Source organism: Anastrepha ludens, chromosome 4, assembly GCF_028408465.1.
Source record: "Anastrepha ludens isolate Willacy chromosome 4, idAnaLude1.1, whole genome shotgun sequence".
Taxonomy (NCBI): Eukaryota; Metazoa; Arthropoda; class Insecta; order Diptera; family Tephritidae; genus Anastrepha; species Anastrepha ludens.
This window is the reverse complement of record NC_071500.1, coordinates 23,298,612-23,320,308: the sequence shown is the minus strand read 5'-3', so window position 1 is coordinate 23,320,308 and position 21,697 is coordinate 23,298,612. Positions and strand designations below refer to the sequence as shown.

Below are 21,697 nucleotides of genomic sequence, written 5' to 3'. Positions count from 1 at the left end.
CGATACAGACGTAAGGGGTGGGATGATATGAGTTTCACTAGACAGGGCTAGTATACTGGGGCGGCAGCCCTTGGTCGGGAAAAACCCGAGTCATTCCGGTACGTAGAACCGGCTGCCATGGGAATGTCGAAGAGCTCCAGCTTCCCCGTGAGACTCGTGTAACACTGGCACAACTACGATCTGGATACTGTAGCAGGTTAAACTCCTACATATCCATAATCGACCCTGACATACCAAACACATGCCCGGCCTGTGAAGGTACCCCGCACGACACTAACCACCTCTTCACATGCCCCCTTAAACCGACTCATCTAACCCCCCTCTCCCTCTGGACCCAACCTGTCTAAACAGGATGTTTCCTGGGCCTACCCCTAGATGAGCTAGACGAAGACGACCGATGATATGCCTACACTGACAGACCCGCCCCTTCCTTCCTGTAAATGCTCTCTAACGGCAATTGAAAAATGAGCTGCAGCGCTGTCTTGTTAGAACTACCTGAGATGTCGTCTGACATCGTGAAGATCTACCAACGCTCGTTAATTGGTTTGGCATAACTACATCACCTCGAAACCTGTCGTCTGTAATGACCATCTAAATGTTTAAATTTCAACGTCGAAAAAAATATCTCCAAAACCTTTAGTATGTTGAGATTTCATTGCTTCTTTTGGTCCTTAATATAGCCAACTTAAATATTTTGATTAACTTTTTTAGCACCCTGTAAAAATAATCATGTCTTCAATACCGAATGCCTAGGTTTTCTGTTTCTAAATGCATACACAATTTTATAAGTATTTTGCGAATACCGCTGTGAATGAAATTAGTGATAAGCATTCGTGTAATTAAAAGTATTTGCGTGCGAATGAATGCAAATGCTTCCAGGAAATCAAGAGAGATAAGCCCACTTTACGCTTGAAAGATTGTTAATTTTCGTAGGAAATAACGCTTTATTTATACATCCATAAGTACTTTTATGAGTTCCACCTTAAAGATATTTAAAGAAATTCAATTAATAATTATTTAAAACAATTCAAGATAACATTAACAAACCTATCCTTCAGCAACACCAGTATTCTTCGTCTCAATACAAGTAAAATGAATAATATTATTCCCTGTGAGGCATTGAATAGATCGGAGATTGTAAAAAGAACTTTTACATCCTTAAAAAACAAATACGACAGCAGCTCCATAATCCATGAAACACCCATCACAATGAATAAGCGCAGAAATGTAGCGAATCTATACGTAGAGGAAAATGTATAAATTCAGGTAATAACACAGAGTAATGTACAGTGAAACCCCGTTTGAAAACAAAACTCAAAACATGCAGCATTGCGAGATTTCATTTTTATGAGAAGCTTTTCATGGAACCCATACGACAGCATTACCCGAATGGACTTGTATGTAACTACCACTTAGTAGCGCACGGCTACCAAACCAGGTGTGGGTATGAAGCATTAAATAATAGAAAAAGTTTGTTCTAGTAGCTCTTGCCTCTTGGCAGGCAATAGCAAATGTTTACTGCTGTAGTACTGAGTGTACTACTGCCATGAAAACGCTTATCATAAAAAGAACCATCTGCCTTTCGGTGGCGGCATAATACTACGAGCATACGTCCCTCCATTTGTGGAACAACATCAAGAGGCACACCACAAATTGGAGAAGGAGCTCGGATCGAATAAATTTCTATTAGAGTTGCTAAGTTGAAATACTCTCTAATCAGATTAGGAATCTAACCGGATTTTAGCATATATGTCAATGTTAATCTAATTAGCCACTAGAATTACTTGTATTGTTGACTTTTTTCACTTTCGAACTCATGGGCAGCTTCCTTGATTTGGCAAATATCAATGGCACACAATGTGAAAAATATAACGTTGAATAAAATCAGCAAACCAGTAGGTCCATAGAAATAAAATACGGCTGACCAGTCATTCGCTAAACATTTAATGATTATACACATCAGCCACTGTATCAATAAAAAGCATCAATATTTAATGTCTACTCACTTTTTATAAAACATTGACCATTACCGATTCCCGATTTCCAAGCTTCATCCACGCTTGAAAACTCTATAGCTATCGTCGCTATAGTAAAAGCAAATGCAGCTGTCCAGACGTGTATCGAATAGTAAATGAATCGCATCCTCGGATTGGTCGGTTGGAGCTGGTATCTGATGCTTCGCACGCTTCGCCAGAGGTCGAAACAACTAATATTTAACCAGCAGAAAGCTGACATTAAGGAGAAGTAACACAGGAAACCTATAAAGCATTTAAGTTAAATTAACTTTGCCCAGAACATTCAGCTTAGCGATATTATTAGTTGAACATCCACTTACCCACGGCTTGACAGGCTGCGGTACTGTATTGCACCCAAAGTGTAGAAACCAGTATTGAACTCCCCAAGGTGAAAGTGCTGAGATAGCCGACTAAGCAGCTGTTATGAAGACAATGGAGCTTAGGTATATACAAATATACCCAAATTGTCGCCACGAAAAATGGCAGCGAAATCGCCAATACTGAAATTAAATGAAATAAAAGTCTAATGTGAGTTCTAAAGTTAAGAGAAGCTGCTTTGCTAAACTGATTTATTTGGCAAATGAAGAAACAGTGACTTATACAATGATTTGCACGGCAAAGCCTGATGAATGAGTGGTCCAGATCGTCGAATCGTGCTTCTAGTGGACTGACGCTTGTTTTTTGCTGATCAAGGAAATATGTACGAAATTGCCATGACTCTGAGTAGTTTCTTTTTACTTTGGCACACTTATTGTCTGCTGGAAAAATCATATCGGTTTTTTGTATAATTTAAAGTATACCAGGTTTGGCTTATATTATATATCTTGTGCCTTTGCAACACTACGTTTTGCATTCGATATTTTTATTGTAAAGTTCGGTATTTTTAATATGTTTTTGTTAGTTCTTCTTTTTTCAGTGAGCTGAAAAATTCATCTCCCATAAAATATGGAATTAACTCGTGAAAATTTTCGTGCCTTGATTTATTACGATTTTCGAAGCAGATTTCCGAGACAGGAGACGAGACAAATATAGGCGACAATATCAATTTACTTCAACTTTTGGCATAAGCACCACATCTAGCCCCTGTGAAATGCTGTTACAACGAGTTGTGCCCGTCAATCCTTGCAGGATGAATTTCATTAGTGCCATAGCAGAAACAATCTTGATGCTGTGTGTCAAATGATAACGCAAGATCGTCTTATGACATATCGTGAGATAGAGGCTGCCTTGGACATTAGTGAAACCAGTCTTCATTTAATGTTTCATAAACATTTGGTAATGAAGAAGATTTACTCTATTTGGTTACCGTGTAAATGGACAGTTTGCCCAAAAATGTACTCTGACTCGACTCGATTGGTACAAAGAAATTTTGAAGAAAGTCAGCCGTGGTAGTTCAAAGTACGCCCACGACATCGAAACAGATTATCAATCTTAGGTCTATGCGAGCTTAATTCAACAAAAGTTTTTCGCGGAAGCAGTAGTTCAAAGTAAATGGTCGCCTGCTTTTTTCGAAAAATCGTGTCATGTCATGGCCATGTCATTCTTGTACCACTAGAGAAACTTAAAACAGTCAATTCTCAAATGGTTATATTTGTTTGCCAGAAGTATTCGAATAATTAAGGAATACTAAGCGAATACTCCTTCATCAAGATAATAAGAGCTCTTACGTAGCGGCTCACACAAGAGAGCACTCAAACTATCGAATTAATAATCCACCTTACAGCCCTGACTAATGATTTCTGTTTATTCCCAAGCGTCAAAAATAAAATGCGAAGTCAACGTTTTTCAAGGTTTGAAGAAGCTGCTGAAGCCTTTAAACTGCTCTTTTCGGAGTTATCCATTTCTGAGTGGCAAATACAAAAGTGTGTCGACCTCCAAGGAGAATAGTACGACAAACAAGAAAGGCATTTTCATTATTATTTCACTGAGTCTTCATTACTGGGCGCAAAATATAAATGACAATATAACACACTCAGTGATGTTTGTGTACGAGGCATCTAACGTAAGCTTCAATATTCCCTAAATAAATATTAAATCGATTTTTTTATTTAATAACTTTTATATTTAAGTGATTCTGTAGCTCTTCTCTGCAAGGTTTTGTAACCCTAGACTTAATAAATGAAATCAAAATGAAATAATTCTCATTTATTTCGCCAGTTTCCAGTCCAACATTAATGTTTTGGGTTTTTTTATTACCACTGACTGGCTTGATTTGAAGAGTACCAAGTATTTTCACAAGCCCTTGGTTGAGGTTCGTCGATGATTTAGACGTGGGTCATTGATTTCAACTGGACCATACTATTAAATACTTTTGGGTGTAGGAACTCAGAAAACTGCATAAGCTTGTCAGATGAAAGAGGATCCTCAAAGTCATGCATATTTGAGCGAGTTTACGCTGCTACGGTCCCCGAGGTTGGCTGCGGTAGAAACTCAACATATGGAATTTTGGAATGGATATCACGATGATCAGTCATGTAGGGTAAATTTTCGTTTTGAGTTGATGCTAGGAGATGCAAGGAGAACTTGTCCTAATCCTTCCTAAAACCGGCGTGAACATTTCAAATATTTTAGAAGGTCTTTGAATTTCACAGCACTGTGATCTTTAAACTTATTAAAAAATTGACTACCTAAAGTGGTGAATCTGCATATGGAGGGAGTAGGACAATAGCACAGAAGGCGCGAGATCGTCTTGTCTTCTACCTCATTTATATAGCTTCTGCAGTAGACATATGAATGTCTCACTACTTATGTAAAGTATATTATTTTCCAATTTTTTTAGAATAACTATACGCCGTTCGTAGCCGGCTTAAAACTGTAGGCTCCTCCATTTGTGGAGCAACAGTAAGACGCACACCACAAGTAGAAAGAGGAGGTCGGCCAAACACCCGAAAAGGGCGTAAGAGCCAATTATGTATATACAGTCACTCACACCTTACTTGATGCAGATACGTTTGTTTTGTAAGGGTTCTAAAGTATACGTCTAGAAAATTTATTGTCGGTTTTGAAGACAAATATAAGAAAATATGATCTTGAAAAGTCGGCACTTGGAGAGTGAAACTAAATTAGTCTAGAAAACACAAAAATAGTGGTTGACTCCATACAACGTAGACTTCAAACTGTAATTGATAATAGAGGATACCCAACAAAGTACTAAATACCTAAAAATTAAAAAATAATAAATTTTAAATACGCTCTGCGGCGTGAATTCCTTGTATGTTTTTTCGCATTACAATGAAATGAGTGAACACTGTTTTGTATTTTATGTTGAGTTATGAAATAAAATAAAATAAATAAAATATCTGTAAACTTTGTTTTTTTCTTATTTTAAGTTCATAAATCATTTAAATAAACCAATCCTTTTTTAATCCTCAAAAGAATTGCATTTAGTTGCGTGGTGTGTATTTACATTTCTCGATACTTACGTAATACATTCAAATGATTTAAGACATTGATGGGCTCATTTTCATAACAGATGACGGGATTTAAACTCAAAGTTTCGTTGTACCAGAAAGGTGTTAAACAATATTCACTTTTTGGTATGAATTTCCTATCGATCGGGCGTATTAAGGTACCATTCTGAAAATTATCGAAATATTTACTAAGAACACTTTTCAAAACATGCAACATTCACATTACATCAATTAAAAGGGTGAGGTCACTTCTGTATAGTAGAGGATTTAACACTTCAAGCGTGTCGCAGGGGATACCCAGCTGGTGTATGAAATTTTTAGACACATCGATGAAACCGTTATTGTGGTATTTGTCCGTAAACATTAAAATTTTTGGTAAATATTCCATTCGTCCCTTGTTGAGCTTGATGCATGTTTTCGAGTCCATATCCAGCAATTCATCGGGTTTGCAGCAGAGTTTGATACATTTCTTCAATTTACACACACAGCCTCTCATATGTGGAGAAACAACATGCCGTGTTCCATCGTAGCGCTTCTCATAATCATAAGAGGCTGTCAAATTTTTTGGAATATGAACTCCTTCATAAACATACGAGCCATCTTTCTGTGGGCGTATATTTTTCAGACTAACGGTGTCTTCGAATTCACAATTTGATATGTTGGCAGCTGTAAATCGTTGGACAAGCTGAGCCACAAGCGTCACCAAAATTAGTTGGATCTTCGAACTATTACGCATTTTACATAAAGCGATTCCGAATTAAATTTGCGTATGAAAATGTGGAAATCATCTGTTAATAAACGAAATTAATAAGTATCACCGTCACACTTTGCCTTTCACAATGTTTCAGAATGTTTCTGCGATATATTTTTGATGCAAGCGAACACATAAATATAAAATACTCGACTAAGCGATAACTAAGAAGAAGTAAAAAAATAAGTTTCGAAGAAGAAACAACACTTTTGCGTACTAAATTGCACTTCTGATCCCGATCGGAGCTTGTTTGCAACTGCGCACGAATATAAAATGATTATTTGGCAAAACTCTTATCAATGCAGAAAATTTAATGTGAAACAGCAAAAATTGTGATTGTTTTTATATACACACACACACATGTCTTTGTTTGCGGTTTTCATAAATGAAGTTCTTATTAATTACAATTATAATTACACCAGTTTACGGACCAAAAAAAACTTAAACCGTGCAATTCCTATGTAAAATCGATCGCAGAGTCCGAAAATCGGTATAATTTCTTCTGTTTTCAAGATATCGTAAAATTTTTTTTTTTTTTTCAACATAATCCCCTTTAGAATGACACACTTCTCTCACCGTCCCGGCAATTTTTTTAAACCTTCCAAATAATAGGATATGTCTAACTCTCCAAAATACGCCCCTGCCTCCACGATGACTTCCTCGTTTGAACTAAATTTTTCCCCGCGCGCTATTTCTTCATGTTAAGGAATAAGAAAAAGGGAGCCAGATCGAGTGAATACGGGGGATGCGGCAGCAATTCATAACGCAATTCATGCTGTTTGGCGGCGACAACTCCGGATGAATGTGCGGGTGCGTTATCGGGAAAGGTTAAACAACACCCTCTTTTTCGGCAACTGCGGCCGTGTCTCCTGCAATTTTTTGTGAAACGGGTCCAATAACTCACTGTAGTATTGTCCAGTGATCGTTCTTCCTTTTTCTAAAAAATCCATGAGGATGACGAGGATAGTCACCATGACTTTTCCGGCCGATGAGACTGGCCTCGCCTTCTTTGGAGCAGATTCACAGGTGAAATCCATTGTTTTGATTTTTGCTTAGTGTCGGCTGTGTAAGGTTTAGTCCAGGTTTTGTCAACGGTGACAACTCGATGCAAAAATTCCTTCGAATCTCTCTTAAATTGCTCCAAACACTGCTTCGAAGTTAACAGCCGCATCCGCTTGTTGTTGCTTGTGAGCAATCGCGGCACCCATCCAGCCGACAATTTTTTCATCGCCAACTTATCACGTAAAATATTAATTGCCGTTCCGGTCGCCACACATATCGCCTCTGTTACTTCGCGCGTTTTCGTTCGTCGATCAGCGAGAATCATGTCGTGGACTTTTTGAATGTTTTGCTCGGTAATCACGCCTGCTGGGCGTCCTGGTCGCTCCTCATCAAATACGGATGTTCGCCCACGTTTAAATTCGTTGAACCAATACATAACTGTTGTAATAGATGCCGAAGCGTCCTCATAGACAGCATCCAACTTTGCTTTTATCTTCTCGCATTGTTTCCCATCCAAAAACAAAAAAAGCGAACGAAGCTGCTCTTTTTCCATCTTATCGAAAATTACGAAACACGTCTTACTTGAATAGCTGCCAAATCCAAACTAATCTATCACTCAGTCTGAAATTTTTTTTGCGGCCGTTTGATAGATGGCAGCAGCCGATGCTTATACCAATTTCCCTCTGGAACGCCCTCTCTCATCAACCACGGGTACTTATTGAATCGGCCTCGTATTTTTTTAATAAATATGTCCACTTCTTGTTTTGGTACCCAATGTCTCATGTTTATTCCAAGTTGATGAGATAGGAAATTAGTTGTAGGAATGTGGTTTTTAATGTTGTTTCCGTAGCTAGAATGGCGTCAGTCGTTTCATATTCCATTTCAATATTTTTTATGAACGATTTCTTATCATTTCTCATTTAAATGCTTTTTTTGAAGCTTTTATTGCATTTTGATAAAAGATTTACAAAGTTGAACACAAAAGCCAATCGCGAGGTCTTTGTTTGAAAGCTCATTTTTTGACCGCAATAAACAACAACCTCGTATGCGAATGAAGGTAACACAATGACTAAATTTATTTACAATCAAATGTCATACTTATTTCGTAGTATTGCGTCCCTGGGCTGGTATATCGAACTGAAATATATTTTTTTTTTAAGTTGGCTTTACGGATTTGCTTTTAGAGAATTCAGTTGAAGGAATTTATGAATTTGGCTGATATAATGAAATTTATTCTGAAGAATATTTGAAATAAATAATTTAAGTTAATAATTTTTCGCAAAGCTCATGTGAAACAAATACCTCCATGACCACCCTAACAGGAAAAATAATTTTCTCACCGGTAACACCATCGCGAATTTGGTATTTCCATTATTGCCAATAAATGCATGTTGGGCTCAGCTGCCATCGACTTTTCTCGACGTGGCATAACACTCCTAGTGAATATCACTTTCAGGCAGGATTCTGGCGCTATTATCCCCACAAACAATCCTAGAGCTGAAAAAATTAATCGGATAAGTAAATTTTTATGAATGAGGCATGAAAAACGCCGCTACCGTACAAACAACGCAATTCAAACACAAGTGACACATCCGCTACCCTGGAAGCGGTGTTAGATCAAAGTCACAATAACGCATTCTAATGGTTTCTTTAAAAAACAATTGTAACCTGCGCGAAAATACTACATGATATAGAGTTGACAGCGATATATGAAGTAATACACATTTCAACCACAAGACCAAAGGCCGCGAATTCAATTTAAGGGCAAACCACAAACAGATAATATACGTTTTGCTTCTCAATGTGAAAAGTCGCCGCCGCGACAACCCAGACTGCTCTCGTATGCTCCGGCATTCTTCGCAGATTTAGAACATTTCCTTACCCACAACGAAACATCGCTCAATATCAGGCATTCGCTTTTTCGTACTACGGTGTGTCGCGGCTCCATCGAATGCAGGCACTATGAAGGCAATCGAGTATGTTGCAATTCTTCAAGATTGCATGCCACTTTACGCTGAAGATAATATGCCTCTAAGCTGAATATTTCAACAACACAATGCCCCGAAACACATGGCAACGTGTATAAAAGAGTGGTTCAGGGTCAACCACATCCATGGATCAACAATCCTTGGATTTAAAGCCGATCGAATATTTGTGGAATACAGTAAAAGCTTAAATAAAAGGAAAGTGTCCAAGTAATAGTGACCAGGAAACGAAAGTGTCTAAATAAATAATAGAGCAAAACTATTTCGGTTTTCGTCCGCCAAAATTAAGTTTATTCCATGCTGAAACAATATGGTTCAAACTGCAGAAGATTCTAAACAAAGTGCTAAATAGTTTAGATATAAGTTTTAACACAAATGAATACACACTTTTTTTATTCTTATTTGATGTTGATGTTTGTTTTTATATTATTAAAACAAGAAATGTCCTCTTTTTCCACATGCTCGCAAATTACATTAACGATCAAAAATTGGGGAATAAGTTCGTACCGTTTTTAAATTTTTTTTTATTTTACAACGATTTGTTTGTTGTTTGGCAAAGGGTAAGTATTCATCGATAGAACTCTTTCTGTTCTACAAAACTCCGTTAATTGTGTGTTTGAGTTATTTAATTTTCTACGCTTATAAATGGAATACCCAGGAGGCAAACATCAACATTCTCAATGAGGTCAAAAAACTGCAGAAGCCGCCCGGGACATTTGAGACGTGTACGGAGGAGGTGTCATAGGCGAATTTACAGCATCATATGATTTGGAAAGTGCAAAAATAGTGACTTTTACGTCGATGATACGTCCCGCAGTGGAAGGCCTTCTCAATTCGAAGTAGAACGTTTCAATTCATTTCTGAGGAAGAGCGGTCGCTAAACCAGTCTGAAATTAGCGGAAAAAGGTACTGCGATTATAGAACGTGTCTCAATCACCTTCATTCAATGGGATTTACCGAAAAATTGGTAGCATTCGAGACCTGATCGACATGGTCAAACCATACTCTTTTACGGCAACGCCAAGCCCCATTTACACAAGTCGTCAAAGGCCCACTCCAAGAGCGCAAATGGGAGGCTCTTCAGCATCCGCCGTATTCTTCGGGCTTTCCACCGACTGATTACCGTATTTTCCGGTCCCTGTTAAACTATATAAAGGGTGTTCGATTACAAAGAGGTCCTTAAAAACTGGCTTAACAACTTCTTTGACACCAGGCAAGACAATTTTTGGCGGAACGGTATCAAGGAATTGGTCGAGAGTTGAGAAGAGGTTGTAAACTGCAACGGTGAATATATAATTGATTAACTTGTTGATATAGTTATTGTTTTTCTTAATAAAAGTCTTCGGTAAAAACGCTACGAACTTATTCCCCAATCCAAAAAATTACAACAGCTGGGTAGATCTTTTGTTTTTCAATTTGTTCGTCATAAATATCCTCTAAATAGGCAGGTGAAATGGTTGAAGTGGCAATCTCGCATTCCCAAAGTAGTAACTGGCAAATACATATCTACAGTCAGCCAGAGCTGTTGATGTACTGGAAATGATTGATGTGAATTAGGTTGGCGCACTGCCAACCTGTTGGCTGTCGAAGAAAGGAGCACCCGGTGATCATTAGATGTCCAGCTGTCAAGCCCGGACATTTACAATGAAAAATCTCTGCAGTTTCTTTTTCTGAAAGGTTCCCACAACTTCTGTAATGGGGATTAAATGGTAAACCTAGTTCCTCCGCGTGTGTGTCGTTCGTCCAATGACCAGTCAATACAGCCACGAGTCTGGCATGGATTCCCCAGAACGATCTGAGTCCTGCGGCTATTGCACTGGAGACAAATAGCATACGAAGAAATGGAACTCCATCTCTTCTGCGTTTTCCTGAGAAGTAAGTTGTGCAAGTTCCCTCTAACAAAAGTCAGGGAGGTGCTGATGACCAGGTATGAGATCACTGTGATCAATTCTGTCGAACCCTTCTTTTGTGGATCCACAATAAGTCGCTGACTGCACTTCTTACATAACTGTATGTAGTTATGCACCTGAATATGTAGGTATTTTTTGAAGATTTTCTCACTTTTTATAAATTAAGTATTGTTCGAAAACCTATAAGTCTCTACTTTTTATTCTATATTTTATATATATGAAAGAATTTCATACAAAACCCCCACTCGAAGAAAATCCTGGTTGCGCGCCTTATTACACTTATACACACACTGACACAGGTATACAAGCACATATGGATATTATTTATTTATATGGATGCTTGTCTGCAATTCATTAATATTTTGTGCACATTTCTATAGCTGTCAACATATGTAGCACACATATGCTGGCTCTTGTACAACATACAAACTTACATCTCGTGACATAATGTCGGAAACACGCGTCTTTTTGATGTCTTGACAGGATTTCACGCCTCAAAATCCATTGTCGACCAAACACAAAACCTGAAATTCATCCAATTTCACTGAAAATTTGCCAACATACAAAGCCTGGCAAAATAGCAATAACCACCCGTAAAAATAGGACACAGTGCTTGGAGCGTGTATGTGTATGTGTGTACGAATGTACTTTGCGGCAATTGTGTTGAGGCAAATAGCATAACGGCTAAAAAAGTCAAAAGTCTCCGCTACTTAATCCAATTTAAGAGGTCGTTCCGAATGCTTTTCACATTTCGCCATTCACCGTTCATCATTCACCATTCGCCATTCATGTCCTTCAGTCAATCGGGCGGCAGATGAGACGGCATTTGGTAATGCTACCGAGCGCTGGATAACAGAATGTCCTTTTGAATGCGCCGTAATCGTAAAGGTGTGATAGTCTTAAGCTGCTTGAACGTATCACCAAGTAGAGCGACAATGACCGGACAACAAACCAAATGGCGTATATTTTTTCTTATTCATCCGATTGCACAATGTATGCGAAGTCCTTCTTGTAAGGATGTGTGCAACAATAAACTAATAAAAATGTCAAAACGCATCAAAAGAGTGCAAAGATTACAGCTTAAGATTTTTCACTTTCATGCAAGGTCTGTATTGGCAGCGGTGAATGTTCTAAAAGGGAAAGCGACATTGGTCGATGAATAAAAGAGAGAAAAGAAGGAAAGTGACTTGCAAAGGATTATGGGCCGCAACAACGTGTGTACGCTCCTATGTGAATTTTTGTTTGCCCGGTGCCCTCACATATGAACATACATATGTGTATGTGTGTATACACACGCCATGATATGTGGGGTTATGCTCACATAAGCTCACACACACACACACACACACACACACACACACGTACAATGTGTTGCTAACTTTGTTCGTTCGACATGTGCTGCTCGCCTTTTAAAATATCGAAATCACATCAAAATCGTAACGCTTCACGCTTTTTGCAATTCATTGGCATTAAATTTAACAAAAGTCATATTTTTCGTGCCTCCATCTACATGATATCCTATTAAAAAACATGCGTTGCCGCCGCTGCTGCTAAAAGGAATGTAGTTGAGCGCAGGACATTGTCAATACTTTGTATGAATGCGCCATGCCAGCAGCCAAACACATTTTATCAATTACCTATATGTGAACGTATGTGTATGCATGTACGTACATATATGAATTTTGATTGCGTATGTTTGTAATCTTGTATGTAAATGTATTGCATCACACACTTAACCTACACACGCCCACCAATTGGCGCTGATGCGGTACGCACGTGTAGAACATTCATCCTGATCTATTCATATAAACTTGTCCATGTATGTATGTATATTGGTGTGGTTTTGTGTATATTTTTAATGGCATAAAAAACAGGATATGCCACAATATAGCTACTACACTTTGAGCATTCAGCCCAAATTTATAGAAATATTACAGCTGCATTTAGCGAGGCAGATGGGGTTATAAAAGAGGATTAGTGCTACTGATTCGTTAAGAGTTGTAATGAGAAGTTAGTCACATACTCAATGATAAACCGCACACATTTATTTGTGAGTTCCATTATAAAAATCTGCAGCTATGTATTTTGATTTTAAAAGCCTGCTTGCCATTGTTGGATTCATGTCAATGCTTCATAACAAAATTTTAATGTATTTGAAATAGAGAGAAATTTAAAATCTGAAAACGAAATCTGTTTGCAGCAAAACATTTAATTGACTTATATGTACATAATATACATTTGTATACATATACAAGGTGATGCCCAAAATAAACAGGGCTGAGCTAAAATAGGAACGACAGGAGCTTTGTTCGGATAACTTCGAGTTTATTTATTCAAAGTAGTCCCCTCTGGCCTCGATACACTCTTTTGCGCGATCTAAAAGCTTTTCGAAAGAGTGTTTCAGGTCATTGACTGGAATGTCCTTCCGGGTGTCGGTACACGCCTTTTGGATGGCCTCTACAGATGCAAAGCGTTTTCCTTTCATGGCTAAATGAAATTTCCCGAGAAGATAGAAGCCACATCAGGCGAATACGGTGGGTGATTGATGGTTAAAATGCGATATCTAGTCAAAAAACAAGAGTGGATCGATGAAGATGGTGCATTATCATGCAATAAGGTTGGTTCGAGCTCTTTGACAATTGCCTTGGAATCGTAATAACAAATGAACATCGACTTGATTTTTGATTTCTTCAAACTCGGTTTTTGGGTGGTGGCTCGTCTGGGGCCTTCCATTCGGTACTTCGGCGCTTAGTTTCAGGTTCATGTTGGAAACATCACGTTTCATCACCAGTTACAATGTTCTGAAGGAAGTTCTCGTCTTTTCTCGCCTCTTCAATGAAGTAAGTCGAATGTTGAATTCTTAGCAATTTTTGGTCCTCAGTTAACTTGTGCGGAATGAAACGTGCACCAACCTTTGGAAACCCAAATTATCAGTTAAAATGCGATAAATCGATGTTTTGGAGATATTCAACTCCGATTCCATGAATTTCAACGATGATTTCGTTTCCTACTTTTTCTTCTTTCCCTTTTTCTTTTTTCTTTCTCTATCCTCAATTACTCCCAAATTTGGATATTTGATCTTGAAATTTTGGAATCTTTGCTTGATGGCATCATTTCACGGGTTCTTACTTCACATTTTACTATATGGGAAATATACTTCCGAAAATGTAAAGAAAAAATATAATACGAAAAAGTGAGAAGTCTAAAATCTCTAAATATTTGATCATCAATAATTACAATGATAATAAGATAAGATAATAGAGATAATTACAATGATTGAAGGTGACTTATGAAGTTAAATGAAATATTGAATTTACTTATATTTCCATCTTTTTTAGACCTTTAATCGAAGACGAATATTTAATAGATGAAGTGCTTGACGAACTCGACGAAGAGGAGTACGTGGTAAATAAGTTCGTAAATGAAACACAAAATTTATAGAAACATTTTTTTCCAATAGTGGTCGCTTCTCGACAGGCAATGACAAACCTCCAAGTATATTTCTGTCACAAAAAAACTCCTCATAAAAATATTTACCATTACGAGCCGGCTTAAAACTGTAGGTTCCACCATTTATTAAACAGCATTAAGACGCACACCCCAAATAGGAGGAGGAGATTTGCGAAACACGTAACAGAAGTGCAGGCGTCAATTACCTATTTATTCATTTATTTTATATAAACATGTAATAGATGCGCTTAAGTTAAGTTATCACTCCTTACAAGGAGTTGGCATAGGTCTGCAGGTGTATTATGATATTATTTGATTGCGCTCAAGTCTACTCCTCTAATTTTCGATGTGGTTAAAATCTGATAACCGTTGAAAATTTGTGGATGGTTACAACTTTTGTTGCTTTTTTCATTAATAAAAATACTGAATATTTAAAAAGTTATTAGATAGATATAATATGTAGATGGATTCGAGTTTTGACGCCATGACCGTTTGTGACCACCATCACACTACCTTATCCAAATCCAGTTCTCTTATTAAACTTACGATAGAGCTGGGGTGGGCTCTGCGTATAAGCCTTTTTTCTGATAGAAGGTTAAGATGTATTGGAGTCTCTGGGGGTTAGTCACAGAAATGACAAGAGTACCATAGATGGACCATATTTCAATACTGTCCAGATGACCGCGCAATCTGCAGTGGCCTGTGTGCTCCCGAGGATTCTCAGATTAGCCTTAGGGGGAGTTATGAGTTTTCTAACCCTCTTTTGATTGTAGTGCCCTTGAAAGGTCTTCGCCTGGCGTAGCTCCATAATTAAAATTTGTTTGCTTATTTATTACTTGGACCCTTTTTTATGAGTTCGGCTCGGTTTCGGTTCAATCGTAGAGGTCGATGTTCGTTTATTCTTTACTGTTAACTGGTCTACCAGAATCAACCACTGCAGACTGATTAAACAAAGAAAGAAATAAATAAATATAAATGAAGAAACCTAATGGCGCGTTCACACTATTATCAATAAGTTACTTACTTTAAGTAAGTTATTCAGAATTTTGGCACATTTTTTTAAACTTTATCTCGTATAATCCCCACCTTTATCTCTCTAATTTATGTACGTATTTCAAGCAATAATACTTAGCTTCCTTGTCTCATCTATTGAAATTACAATATCTACATAAGTAAATAGTAGTAAACGAAATGAAGTGCACGCCCACTTGCGCCTCATATTATTACTCGCTTCTGTCACTTGCTTAGCAAATGGCAGATGAATTCGTATTAAATGCACAGCAGCGTAAGGAAGCTTATTCACACACACGCACACAATGAGATATTACCACGTTGTTACCAAAGGACAATTGATTTCCGCTGCGTTTCCGCGAGCAGCAGCCGCATTAGTTATTCGTGGCGGGGTGGAGGCACTGTTGGACAGGCGAAGTGGATAAAAAAAAGACGGCTGCTTAACCAAATAAACCCGGCCAAGTGGATTTAACGTACAAGCCACGGCACAAGAACGTAGCAGAGCTGAATGCAATGGGTTGTAACTCTTGCAATGTTGCAACATGGACAATTGCCACCGCAACTGGAGACTACTTGAATCTTGCCGCGTTTCCTATGAAAAAGAGAGTTATGCGACCGAGCTGCAATGCTTCTTGTTCGTAATTTACATTTCTTTTGCTTGGCATTCGCGGCCTTAATGCCATCCTGCTGTGCTAAGCCTCTCGCACTTTCATTACCCTTCGCGCGCCTCTTTAGCTTCTTTATGCGAATGAAGCTGCTGGATTTTAATTTAAGTCGACTTCAATTGTTATTTACATTTTCATTAGCATACACAATAAAAATGCGAATTGCGAATGTGAAATACAAAATGGAATGGGAAGTATAAAGATTGGAATGTAGATGGCAACGTAGTGAGAGCAATGGTGTTGCATGAACAGTTCGTCAGCGAGCCACTGGGTGTTAGGGCGAGTTGAGCTGGCGCAAATGAAATTGAAATTATTAAAAGCGCCACAAATGCGCCGCCATTCTGTCATTGCGCTTGTGGGGCCTCACCCAGCTCCTCCAGTCTCGTTAGCGGATAGCTTGCTCGCAACGGAAACGGATGTCAGCATACAAACGGAAGCGGATGCGCGCAGGGAGGTGATGTCGGGTAGACGAGAGATCGGGCTTGCTGCGCGCCATTAATGAATATTTCATTCACTACGTTGCAGTATTTGTTGATGTTACTGCTGTTGTTAGTGTTGTTCTTGTTGCGAAGTAGCTTTCGAGTGTACATTTCAACATTTTTATTTCGCTTTTATTTTAAGCTCCTGCGGATTTCGGACAAATCAGATTTTAGCTGCGGCAACTCACTCGCCACAACGGCTCATCGTCGCTCTGCTGCTCTTCCACTTTTGCAATTTTCTTCACTGCAAACAATGAAAATTGCTTACACACCTCTTCTCCTCACTTTGCCCACCTTACTGCCATAGACGCCATTTTATGCACGCTGTTCACAACAACAATTCTGAGTGAATTTATTTGATTGCCGTTGGCGGTTAAATGCGACTTAAAAATGTAAATTATTGTAAATGTGATCCGAATGCGCGGTTAGATTGGCGCTTAAGCGGTGGATTTGCGAGACCCCAACGAAGGAAGGGAGAAGAAATGGCAGGGTTGCTCACAAAATGGTACTTATTAAATTAGAAACAATGCGGCCCAACCGTTTCCCCTATACTGCAGTGTACTTGTGTCTTTGTGGCACCAAACCCATGCGAAACCTACAAATATTTTGAAGGCAATAAGTAAAGGAAGTGTTGAAAGAGCCGAAACTTCCAAGCATCTAATCGGCCTGGATTTGGTTAAAAATTACTTTGCATTAATTTTCGTCTCGAAGTATGGTGGCAGACTAACCAGTAATCATCCTGCCATTTTTTAGTGGTTGTGGTGGTTGCATTACTGCGGTTGCTTTGGTCACAAATCTAATGCGATATATTTGCATATTTTGATTGCGACTCCGCGTTCATACCCCTTCTCCTGTGGGCTCTGCCAATTATTGCTTCTTCTATAAATATTGTTATTGTTACTGGCCATTGGCCGTCGAATTGTAATTGGCATGTCTGTCTGGCTTTTTAGCCGCTAAGTGAGTCGCCATTTGTAAATTGAAATAATGTAAATTTACAAGCTTAAAACAAATCCGTCGCTGACGCTCACATTTTACAAATTCAATTAAACGACACAGATTGTCGGAATTCCCACTGACGCTGTGACAGGTTTGGACCCTCCCTCTTAGAAATAATTATGGCCGCAAATGCTAATTTGCAGTTTGCGATGTTTAATTTTTTCAGCCCACGGTATCTCAATAAACCAGAAAAATTTCCCAATTATTGTTCGAGAAGCAATCGTGAATAGGATCAAGAAGCCAAGAACTCATCAGTATCGCCAAATCTTAGAATCTCAATACAAGTAAACAAAGAGCGCATGTTTCGATTCCCTATATTTAATAGTCATTTTACGACAGTGACGATCTATTTTTTTTTTTGTTTTTGGAAAAATTTCTTCACGCTGCCATCAGGTAACTTTAACTAGATTTGTACAAGCTTTATACGCCCTTAAAATATATTTTTTTATTTGGGACATACGGCGTCAGCCACTGTTCTTCGCTTACGGCCACGGTCTTGTGCTAGGGCTCTTAACTTGTACCCCGATAATCGAAGGGACTTGATTTCAGTTTCTGTTGAACCCCGCCAGGTGGTACGTGATTTGGCAAATCCTTCAGCAGTTTGTTAAAATGGATTTCACGGCAGCGTAAACCTCGGACGTGAAACACCAAACTATAGAAAACGTTTTTTTTTAATACCGAGCGTCTCTCAGTAGCTAATGGCGAATCTCCGTGGGCATTTCTACCATGAAAAATCTTTTCATAAAGTACCACCTGCCGTTCGGAGGCAGCATAACACTGTGGTCTCTCCATTTCTTAGAACATGAAGACGCACACCACAAAAAGGAGGAGGAGCTCGGCCAAAAACCCAAGAAAGGGTGTAAGCGAGAATTATTATTATTTCGGATACACTTTTATAAAAATTATTATTTTTTTCTCATCCAAGTTGATAAGTTCGAAGCTGAAGGTGCCTAACGAAAGAAAAATACGGTTTACATATTTTAATTTCCAATATTTTTAAATGACTTCCGCTTAACTTCCTTATCGCCTGTAAATATGCAGCAAGTTTCACTTTTGTTTATCATGCCATTGGGCGAGATGCTCCCTGCATCTTTCACCATCAAAGGGTTTATGAAATTGTAAATTGAAACATGCACTGTGCCATACTATAAGTACAGTTATATAGGGTGCGTCATCTTTTATGTCGGTATGTAAACGCTGAATAACTTTGTCATTTACCAACCGATCGACTTCAACATACTTGTTTTCGATACGTCAATTTAGTACAATTTCAACCATGGATCGCTTTACACCGAAACAACCGAAATCGATGCTATAAACCCCGAAATGCTTGACAAGGTGATGACAAACTTAGAAAAAAGATCGCAGTTTGTGATTGCTAATAAATGTGGCCACTTGATTGATATTGTATTCAAAAAATATTAGGTGCGCAACTAAGTTCTCGCTGCTTGTCAATAGATGTCGCCAGCAGTGTGTGCTAGTCGGTTGTAACATAACCTCAACGTCATAAGCCAAGCTCAGACATATATCAAACAAACTGCTTCGACACATTAGTGATTTTGTTTTGGTTTCATATACTTTTGGTTTTGTGAAAATGTCTGATTTTGTGCCGAATAATCGTCGTTTGCGGGAAGTGTTGATTTTCCTCTTTCATTCGAAAAAAAACGGCAGCTGAAGCGGATCGAGAGCTACAAAAAGTTTATGGAGATGCTATTTTAAGTGAAACAACGTACCGAGATTGGTTCCGTCGCTTCAAAGACGGTGATTTTAATGTTGACGACCGTCCGCGTTAAGGAAGGCCAAAAACCTTCGAAGACGCCGAATTGGAGGCATTGCTCAATGAGCATCAGTGTCAAACGCAAGAAGAGCTTGCTTCAGTATTAGGAGTTATGCGCCAATATATTTCCAAGCGATTGCAAGCTTTGGGAATGATTCAGAAACGGGGGACTTGAGTTCCTTATGAGCTAAAACCAAGGGATTCAACGTCGTTTTTTCGCCTGTGAACAACTCCTCCAGCGGCAAAAAAGGAAGGGTTTTCTTCATCGCATCGTGACGGGTGACGAAAAATGGATTCATTACAGCAAAGAAAAGAAAGTCATGGGACTTCCCGGTCATGGTTCTACGTCATCACCTCGGGCGTTTATTCGAGCTGCGAAGGTTATGCTATGTATTTGGTGGGACCAAGTTGGTGTTATTTATTATGAACTGTTAAAACCAAGCGAAACCTTCACTGGAGATACGCGAAGAGGCATGAAAAAGTGATTCTACAGCATGACAACGCTCGGCCGTACGTTGCCAGACCCGTTAAAACCTACCTGGAAACATTGAAATTGGAAATCCTACCCCACCCGCCATATTCTCCAGATATTGCGCAGTCCGATTATCACCTGTTCCAATCGATGTCACATGGTACCTCCACGCTTGATAAGTTAATCACAATGTAATCCCACTCAAGAAACATACACTTTTCGCAGGGTGAATTTAAAGTCCTTGTACCACTGAAAAAGTATTATTATGGTATTTAGCTCCAGCTGACAATTCTGACATTCGGTGGCAGTATCTCTACTCTAACAAGACGCTTAGTCAAGCACTAAACCACGATGTTTCTATTTTCCTGACAACACAAGCCACTTTGGGTTGTTATTAAGCAAGGCACTGTGCGAAGTAATACGGGGCGAGAACATCACTTGGCGCAAGCTTGAAGCCCATTGAATTTACAAAATGATACGCGAAAGTTAATAAAACGAAAGGCAAGCAAGTGCTGCAACGTTAGGATGCTGAAATCGAGCCGATGAGGTCTCTTTTAAGTGGTCTTTCAGGGACATTTTCGTCGGCTGTCGGATCATGTTGACTGGCTCCTCAGTCATCAATTAAATTTCGATAGGGGGTTAACGATAAGGTGCCTAGAGGTTTTTGGAGGTTATCTTTATGCTTCATTGCGAAGGCAGTAGTTCCTTGCCTTTCAATGATGACATAAGGCCAATGTCTTCTAGAAATTAATTCAGAAACGGAAACTTTCTCGATATCTTTATAAACTATAATAGTTACAACAAATTCCTCCTCTGCTGATGGATATCGTTATGGACGGAAGCATGGTGTATATTGCGTAAAATACCCCTGCATACATTACTGCCTGCAATTTGTGAAATTGTTAAGGAGAAAATGTGAATTGGCTACATTTCACGTTATACACGTTTTGTTAAAATTCGGCATTCCTCTTCCGAATTGCTAGCCCCACATTGAGCGCCAAGTCCAAAGTTTCTTACGCATGCACATAACGAAAAAAATTGTATTTTGGAGATTCAGAAGTTTTTGTAATATAATATATTGTAAGGTCATAGAATTATAATTATGTACTTCACAAGGTGTCGTACCATCTTATTTTCATAAAGTTTGATTAAATCTTTGGAGCACTTAAAACCAAAACCAACTATTTTTACTTATGTAGAAATCGACAGTATGACTTTAAGGTGCTTTGCGAACCTCCTAAATATATATGTATGGCCCATACAGTCTGTATACACCTCACAAATATTTTTAAATTGATTAAAAACACAATATAAATTTATATTTAAAACATGTCTGTTTATTTATTCTAATTTCTTTCTTTCCGAAAGTTACAAAAGCAAAAGAAAATTACAAGATTCCTCACTTCATTGTTTACGTAACCGTGTAATTGCTGCAACATGTAAATGTAGCTGCCATAAGGTCTGCGGACAGTTTTAAAACATATTGAAGAAGTTTCATAAGTGATATACACAAACGAAAATTATTAGTTTGACGACGTTTTAGGCCTTCACTCACTCTATTTGGCAGTGAGTTTAGTAACTTCTCTCTTCCTTCAATTGTAATCTTCGCCCATTCTGCGCGCATAACACTTCGCAAAGCCATCTCACTTGCACTACATGCTGTCTTATTTATTTTTCCTATAGAGCATACGTGGGCTCCATGGGATTAATATCGATCGACTGGTGAGCTGTTTTGAGCGCTGTGGAGCGCTTTACAAGAGCCAAAGCTTAACGA

At 38.6% G+C, this 21,697-nt stretch overlaps 1 protein-coding gene across 1 annotated transcript; it reads right to left on the bottom strand.

The window, feature by feature from the left end:
- Positions 1 to 808: 808 nt before the first annotated feature.
- On the bottom strand, positions 809 to 6,418 carry LOC128861081 (G-protein coupled receptor Mth2-like). Its single transcript, XM_054098967.1, has 7 exons — positions 5,652 to 6,418; positions 5,438 to 5,591; positions 2,336 to 2,515; positions 2,007 to 2,258; positions 1,785 to 1,935; positions 1,048 to 1,236; positions 809 to 981 (listed from the first exon to the last, which is right to left on the bottom strand). The coding sequence occupies exons 1-7, from the start codon at positions 6,159 to 6,161 to the stop codon at positions 969 to 971; spliced, it is 1,449 nt and encodes a 482-aa protein (XP_053954942.1). The 5' UTR covers positions 6,162 to 6,418; the 3' UTR covers positions 809 to 968.
- Positions 6,419 to 21,697: the final 15,279 nt, after the last annotated feature.